This window comes from Falco rusticolus, chromosome 3 (assembly GCF_015220075.1).
Source record: "Falco rusticolus isolate bFalRus1 chromosome 3, bFalRus1.pri, whole genome shotgun sequence".
NCBI classification, from domain to species: Eukaryota; Metazoa; Chordata; class Aves; order Falconiformes; family Falconidae; genus Falco; species Falco rusticolus.
Window position 1 is genome coordinate 60,613,566 of NC_051189.1, and position 8,790 is coordinate 60,622,355.

General features: G+C 48.0%; 1 protein-coding gene across 1 annotated transcript in view; it reads right to left on the reverse strand.

Annotated features, from left to right (window-relative positions):
* APCDD1 (APC down-regulated 1) overlaps positions 1 to 5,023 on the reverse strand; it is a 32,515-nt gene extending 27,492 nt beyond the window's left edge. The window contains exon 1 of the mRNA XM_037382237.1: positions 4,752 to 5,023. Coding sequence (XP_037238134.1) covers positions 4,752 to 4,809 — 58 coding nt within the window. The 5' untranslated portion in view covers positions 4,810 to 5,023. The remainder of the gene's footprint in view (positions 1 to 4,751) is intronic.
* Between the last annotated feature and the right edge of the window lie 3,767 nt (positions 5,024 to 8,790).

Below are 8,790 nucleotides of genomic sequence, written 5' to 3' on the forward strand. Positions count from 1 at the left end.
AAATACGAATCTTAAAAGGACAATCTGTTGGCAGCCTGTTACTCAAATGTGTTTCAAAAATGGCTCTGACAAAGCTCTCCGCCAACACTTCTGCAAAAAACTGCCAGCTGCTAGAATAAATGTTTCAGTTTTCTGAAAAATAGTATGCAAATAACATACAATTGCAACACAGATAATAAGTAGGGTTGTGCTGGAACAAATTCTTATAATTTAATTCACGCCTAAACACCATGGCCAAATTCTGTTCTGAGCTATGCCAGATTGCAGAAGTATAGTGCAAATAATCCTAAATCTTAAACTGTTTAGATTTAATCAGTTTAATGAGCACTTCTACCAGAATCTACACCATGGCTTCAAACATGTTCAAGTGTAGTGCTTCAAACCAGACTCCAAGCTACTAGGCATTCAGCAGGTTCACCCTTTGCTAAATGGGAGAATAAATGTTACCTGAATAGTAGGATTCAAACCTGGCTTTAGACTTGGATTGCTCAGCAGAAACCACTTCACTTTTTTCTTTAATTTATAGCAATGTAAATCCAGAAGACCACGATTTTACTATGAGTTACAACAACCTCGAGTGACAGTACAAGTTCAAAATACGTGATGGCTTCATCTGGGATAGAAACATTTTAATGTTCGTGCTTTATTTCTGCAGCAAACTCTTTTCAAGTTAGAACTTGTTTGGAACTTGAAAAACCTTACAACAGATAAAGAATAATTGGCTGGATTAAGTTTATAGCTCTCCTTATCTGGGCAGTTGCCCTGCACAATTAAATAAATAGACATCTGGATTACGCTCTTTCTTGATGTGGGATAGTGTTAGATAACGCCTGTGACAGGCTTTTAGCTACACTGAAAACTTACATAATTGCCATGGAGAATATAATGTCCTGTTACCAAGCCACGGTCTGTGTTTACCAGTGTTTTCCCTTCACTTGAAACTTCAAAGAGTCCTTGCAAGATTGGGACCTAAATTAGCTACTACAAACAAAAGGGCTGGGAAAGGAAAGCTGGGTTTTACGGCAGCAGACGGGACAACGATTTCCTTTCACATGTATCTGTTGCCTTTCTTGTGCATACAGTTTCCAGGTACAGTTTTCAAAGAGATGTGAAATAAAGTTTCAGAGGGTGGAAGGTCCTGAAGAGAGATCTAAAGTATGTTCAGATGGGACAGCTAAAGAGAAACTCCTGGACACCTTGGTCCTTACTTGATGCCCCTTCTTGGAAGAGGTCAGAGAACCCAGCAGTTGCACAGCTGATAACCTCTGCTAAGCTGAAGTTCAGCTCTAAGCTGGGATGCCTGCTGCTACCCAGGTCAGGTGAAACCCTGCTGCCAGGAGCATGGGCTTCTTTACGAAACCCTGAAGGGTTAAAGGCCACCTCCCTGCAGGGCAGCGGGAACTCTGCCACTGGCACCAGTGGGATGAGTGGGTGCAGCGTTGGGCCGTTAGTGCAGTTCAATATCAATGGTAGTTTGGTCTTGCTCTCTTTGAAGGGAACATCTGCTCTCTGTCAGAGACCTCTGCCCCATCCTCCGACCACACCTCAGCACCAGGACTTATTCAGGTGGAACTGCTCCCAACACCAACGGGACTTGTGTCTGAGTAAAGACAATGCCAAACGAGCCCGCTACATATAATCCTACCCTCTACCAGCCCTGCTTAAAGCGTCGCGTCTGTAATAAAATACTAGCCTTGCCTTGAATAGCTGAAGGTATTTGCCTTCATGGTTGAGGCTAGCTTTGGGGACCACAGCCTGCCATCTACCTCCTACGGACACTCTACAGGGCGTAAAAATTGCCCTTACTGTTCATGACACCTACATCGCACCACTGTTAGCCCACAGTCAAGCTACAGAGATCAGTGAAATCAAATTTACACTGATGAAATTGTGAATAAAATTGAGTCCACCTTCTAACTCTCCCTGCAAACTCCATAAACCTTACACTGAGCGGTGTCTCTCCCCCTTTTTCTCTCTTTATTGTCTTCCAGATTTCCAGATGCAGTACTTTCCTGAGGGAACAGATCACATATGCCTCTAGTATGGCGCACAATATTTTTCCATTTTATGGATATGAGTGTTGGTATCTTCTGATGCATTTACATATTGTTTTCTTGAACAGGTTTTGAAATAAAACACTTCTATGTAACTAATTTAAGCAATATCACCAGAGAGCTTTTAAAAGCATAAACAGTTTCGCTCCAAAAAGCCTCGCAGTTCTGTCTTCATCACCTTTATTAGTACTATTTCCATGATATCAACAACGTGGTTTAAAGTTTCTAATTCATTACTCTAAGAGAAACATAATCAGAAATACACTAAAGTTTCTTCATAGCATCTGTATTTGTAAAAAAGTTTACGTTTACAAAAGAAATTATCCAAATTTGTTTTGAATCTACTTGAATGTAGCTTTTATTAATCAGGTGTTCTGGAGCTGAACGATCTTAGCATTTGACATCTGAAACTTCTGTGGCTTTTTGTCTAAGCAAAGAAAACAGTGATAATGGACAACTTCCAGCTGCAAACCTTTTTTTTTTTTTTTTGACACTGTACAGGTTTTATTTTGATTAATGAAGACAAGTTTTTCCAAATTTCAATTCAGTGATGTTAAAGTAGGCATTTCTTAACATATTGAAAGAAGCTTTAGCCAACTTCTGTTATAAAACTTTTAAGACCCCAAAATCCTCAACCACCCACTCACACTCACTTGCTTTTAACCCTTAAATTGCCACGTGCAATAGAAATGCAAAGGAAAACAACATGTGGCATAAAGAGGCTTAGCACTGTGATCCCCTGGGATTGCTGGTTATTCTTACATATTACCAATTCAGGCTAGCCGCTGACTGAGGGATGTTCCTATCGACTCTATGGCACAGAGGGAAGAACTCTAGGCCAAGTTAAAGCTAACAGGGTAAATACATTTAGACAGGATACATTTCAGCGCGTTATATGCCACTGATGTAATTTTCAAGTTTGTAAGAGGGCAGCAGCTTCCCAGTGCTTGAAGCTCAGATCCAAACTGTGCACTACTACATTACAGAGGTGTTTATCTTCACATGCAAGGTGCTGAGTTCTGTCTTTCTACAAGAACTTAGGTTTATGTTATTTGGTGAAACACAATTGCATATGGAAGAAATAGATGATTTTCCTCCTTCATCCTCTTTTGGCAGCTGCTTTTTTGATCTGATCACTGGCCTTGATTTGTTTCCTGCTCCAGCCAGGGTTCAGCTCTGTTCTGTAATTCCAAGCAGATGAGCTGGGGAGTCCAACCCTGTAATTACACCTCCTCTCTTTACCCTCTAACTTCAAACCTCCCATTTCGACTTTTACATCTCAGATCACAGAGTTCTAAAGAACACCTCTGGCGTCCCAGCAGGTCTGGCTCAGCTAAACACGTTTCTGCACTCTCCGGATTTCATAGCTGAGCTGTGAGAAAGGTATAAAACCCCCTCCTGGGGAACAGGGTCTCCTGCTCTTTCTTTCTCAAAAGAAAATACACAATCAGAAACCCATGCTTCTTATTATTTATTAAATGCCATCTGTGTGCTTAGCACTTGTACAAACACAGAGAGAGGCAATCCCTGCTTCACAAAATCAACCCCAGGAATAGCTTTGAAATCTTCACCCCAGCCCACAGATCTCACGCTGACTCCATGTAGGTCACTTGCATTGTAATGGTTAAAAAAATTTCCTCTCTTTACAAGGAAACTTGGGGTCCTAAGAACTTGAACTGAAGAAGGCTACATGCTACGAAGTACATGAGAATTAGGAACACTCTTCAGAACGATGCTGTAACTGAGTAAGTTGAGTCACACTTTCAGAATATCGCGCCCAGATTTTTCTAATCTGGCTGCCAAATCTTAGCCATACCTAAGCAGCTCATTAAGTAACCCCCTTTTCAGGAGCTGCTCTTGAAGAACACTGGCTTTCTGGAAAGATGGGTTATCTGTTTAAGTGCTTAAATACAGATCGACAAGATGAACTTGTAATTTTAAGTTTAAATACGCTGGCTTTCCTCATTAAAATTTTGCCTACTGTGCAGTTTCAGGGAAACGTCAGACCAGGGCGAAGCTGCGAGCGTCGAGGCGGGACTGTGCGTAACGACACCCCCGGTCCCCGTGCGCCGCAGCAAAGGCTTCTCCGCCTGTGCAAGCCCCGGTGCTGGCACGCCCCGCTGCCCCCGGCTTCCCAGCCGACACCCCCACGGCAAAGCCCGCTTCCTCGCCTGCCGCTGAAATGCGGACGCCGCCGGACGCCCCGGCCAGGCTCCCCGTGGCTTGGCAGCGCCAGCCCCTCGCCCGCCGGCGAGGAAAGAGCCTTTGCGTGAGGTGCCCGGGCCAGCGGGTCCATCCAGGCAGCGCCGGGCGCGCAACCCAGCGCCGCCGGCACAGCCCGGGAGCGCGGCGCCTTCCGCGTGGTCTCACCCGGCCCGGCGGGCTGCGGCTCCACGCCGCGCCCACCCGGTGTGCCAAGGGGTGCCGCTAACCGCGGGGGTCGCGCAGCGCCGGCAGGGTCTCTGCCCGCCTCGGCATCCATACGGACCTTTCCTCTGCCAGACCCCCGGGCCCGAGCAGCCGGGACCGACGGCCACCGTCGCGAGGGCGAGCGCACCCACCCGCGACCCTCTGCCCCCACCAGCCAGCGAGCCACGGGGCCCCCTTCGCAACTCAGCCAGCTTTTCGGGCGCACCCGCGACGGCGGGGACCCCCGGGCAGCCGGCCCGCAACCCCCCCCCCCGGCCCCGCACTCACCGTGCAGCAGCAGGGCTGGGAACAGGTATCTCATCAGGCTGCCGTACGGGGCGGACATCTCCCCGCCACGCAGAGCCCCTTCCCTGCTCCTGCGCTCCGGCCGCCACCTCCCGCCGCGCCGCCCGCGCCTCAGCACCGCCGCGGGCAGCCCACGGCCCGGCGCTGGGGAGCAGGCGGCTGGCGGGGCCGCGGACCGCCGGGCACCCTCCGGGGCCGGAGACCACCGCCGCTCCCGCCGCTCAGGGCTCCCGCCCCGGCCGCCGCTCAGGGCTCCCGCCGCTCAGGGCTCCTGCCCCGGCCGCCGCTCGGTGCCCGAGAGTGCCCCCTCCACCGCCGTCTCTCCCGCCGTCTCCGCCGAGCGCAGCGGCGGCTCCGCTTCATATTTCCCTTTCCAGCAGGAGGAGGAGAAGGAGGGGTCGGGAGGTGGGGACTCGTCCCGGGGCGGGGAGGGGGCGGCTCCGCCGCGACGCCGGACACCGCTCCCACGGCGGGAGAAGGGGCGGCGGGGGACCGGTGGGCGGCCACGCGGGGCGCGGGTGGCGGGGCCGAGGCACGGCCGGCACCGGGCTGCGGGGGGGGCTGAGCCCGTGGGGCCGAGGGTCGCGCGGGTGGGAGAGCGGGCGGGGTGGCCGGTCCCTCCCCAGCTGCGGGGAAGGCGCCCGAGCAGGGTCGGGAGGCGCCGGCGGAGCCGCGGCTGCCGGCGCCCGTACCCCGCGGCTGCCTGCACCCGTACCCCGCGGCTGCCGGTGCCCGTACCCCGCTTTCCACGGGGCCGCGGGCGGCCCCGCCGCTGCCGCTGCGCCCGCAGGCTGGAGAGCACGAAAGTTGGCGTGCAGCTTTGCCGCGAAAAGAAGCCTTTGTGTGGTTGCGGCTTTCCGCGTAAATCGGGCGTTTTAAAGGCTAAAAATAGCTGTCAAGGTTGCCGCCTTCGGTGCTGCACACTCCTGCATGCTTTTCACTCTGTTGTTGATGAGTTTTGCTTTTTAGTCTGGTGTGAGGCCCTGGCCATGCAAACACGCGTGGACTTAACGTTGTGCATGTGAGTTGCCGGTGTGCAGCCTGCGTTGAAGCGCAGGGTTTTCTTCTGTAACCTCTCGACAGGGAAGCGTGTTTTCTAGTTTGCATTTAGGCTCGTGGGCTCAGCTGTAGGGCCTCATTGCAAAGAATGTGTAACAAATTGGAGGAAATTTTCAGAAAATGACAACATAACTGAGTTCTGAACAGCTCAACCGAGCTGTTTACATGCTGCCTGTTTAAAAAGAAATACAAATGATGATTCCTTCCAACTCCCTTGAGAGGGAAGAATAAATTTAATCTTCCTCACTTATACAGGGAGGAAACTGGGGCAGAAACAAGTGAGCGGTGAGTCAGAATTAGAGCTCCAATGCCTTGGATTCTCAGGGCTACGTTTGTGTCGTCACACAAATGTTTTTCAAGCCAGTAAGGATAGTTTCCAGAGCCCTTGGTGGCAGTCTGTGCAAGGCTGTGGCTGTCAGATAGCCTTCCAGTGACCTGGACAGAGATGCACAGAGAAAAGCAACATATGTCTATGAATATAAGCAGGTAACACTAGGTAATGCTGTAAAAATAGCCTTGGCTGACATTGCTTGCTTGTCTTCCACCCGTTCCTGTAGTTGCCACAGATGTGTTTGTCATGCACATGTGTGAAAGGAGGCGATTCTTGCCATAGATGCAGTGCATTCGGAAAAAGCCTTGTGTGTCCACTTGGCTGTTTCCAGGACTAATCCAGGGCAAAATTCTGATTGCGCCACTTGTAGCAATCCTACAGTGGCAGAGACACCCAAGTAGTTTTTCTTCACCTGCATGTTCAATAAGTGAAACAGATCTAGTGAGTAAGGAAAATGAAGTTTGCTTAAATCCAGTACAAGCATCTCTATTTCTGAGTCTTCAGGACCCATGATGTACTTCAGATCTGTGCATGACGCTTGCCTCTCCTAAGAGAAGTTCCTGCCAGAGTGATCAGCGAGATAATGCCAGGCGTGTGAACAGGTGATAGAAAGAGAAGTGAGAGGCAGCGTATGTGGGAGAGCGGATCGACCTGTTGTTGGCCATAAGCACCAGATTATTACGAAGGATTCCTGCCTGGTGGAAGAAGCCAGCTTGAGGACTCTGACGTGTTTGGCAGGCGTACGGGTAATACAGCATGCAGGAAGGCTCCTACTGTAAGTCACCTGCTATTTGCCTGAATGTAAAAGGTGGGCCAGCATCACTGTGAGCAGTAACTAAGGACTAGCAGTTTTGCAATATAATTGTATGACAGCAGCAACATCAAAAAGCAGAGTCCTTTTCTATAGACACAACCTGCTTTACTGTCCTCAGATTGATCAACATAATAATCTGCAAAAAGATGAGGCTAAGAATCGCCTGCAAAAAAGTATTTATCCCAAAAGCCAATTATCTCAGAAGCTCATGATTTCTCTTGTGGGAAGTGACAGTCCCTCACGGCAGCATCACTAACAGCTTTTCATAAGAGGAAAGGGCAATGATTTTATGGCTCCATTGGCCAACTTGGTAAATTAGACTCCACTTGTGATTTACTATCGGTGCAGCCTCTAGATGTGGTAATGAAATGAAATCAATACTCAGTGGGTTCAGACATAGGGGAATGTGCCAAAACCAACAGACTGTACTTTGTCTTTTACTTGTCTTTTTTGTTTTGTGTTATTTTAAGGGTATGGGGCTTCTTCTGCCTGGTGCACAATATTTTTTTAAAAAAATACCCAGTCCTACTTGTTTCATTACTGTGTCCCTGTTCAGAATGCTGTAATGGGAGCCAGTGACAAATAACAGCTCTTTGCACTTTGATCTAGGCAGAATGTCACATCAGTGCTCATTAAAAATTGTATTAACCAATCCAACCATGACTTTCTGAACTTGGGCTCCTGGGGCAGGGTATATACCTAATGTGGGTATAATGTAAAATAATTTAAAAAGGCATCTCTCTGCCATATTATCAAAAATACCATAGAAGTCAAAGCATTTCAAGAAGGAAGTCGTCTGCAGAAGTTTGCACAGAAAGGAGCTGTTCTGAAAAAAAAAAAAAAAAAAAAAAAGATGGGAAATGTACTTTGTGGCTGGGGGCCTCTGCAAAATTATTAAAATAGGAAGAAAACTAACTTGTTGGACTTGTTGTGTGACACTTCAAAGATCTAGGCATATCAGCATAGCACTTGCCTGGCTTAAGTGCCGGCTGGCTGGCTGGCTGCCAATGCCAATCTGGTGGTGAAAGATATCTAAAAGAGAGAGGATGGGAAAGAATGGAGGCAGTGAGCATGTGGGACACTATACTGTGGGGAAGAATGAGATAGGGCAGAACTCTTTGACTTGGTAATGTTTTGGCAGTGCCACATCTATGATTTGCTAATGGCTATATTATGTTTTTAAAAAGACAATATGTTCCTTTGAATAAGTCAAAGGAGCAGGACTTATTGGAAAGGAGTGCAGTGACTAATTCACAAAGAATCAAACGTCTGTCAGATTTGTATATGTGAATTGTCCATGACAAATACATCAAATTAAATGATTTGGAGAGAAGTTTTCCTACATGTCCAGCTTGAGTTAGAATCCACAAGATGAGCCTGGAGCCTGTCTGATACATAGAAATACGCACTATGTGATTTCTTATTTTGGCTTCAGCTGTTTGAGGGAGAAGTTAAACTGTTTTATGATGTAAAACAAATGGGAATTAGTTTGTTTCTCCTTTCAATTTGGACTGAAAACACTATAGTTTCTGGGGTATAGCAGGGTTTATCAGTTACTGCATCTATTATTTTTGTATTTTTAGAATACGGTGTTTAAGCTGCAGATTTTTCCCTTATTCTTTGTTGCAAAAAGTAACAAAGAACCTTTTTCTAGATATTTGACTCCCAAATTGTGCAGAATATTTCACCTTCCCCTACCAGAGACCTGATCTTCAATGCAGCCACTGAAGCCAGCGGACTTTTGTGATTATTTTAAGGGATGGTGAATCTGGGTTTGGTTTTCTCAAGCGTGTACCTGTGGTAATGCTCACCTGCAG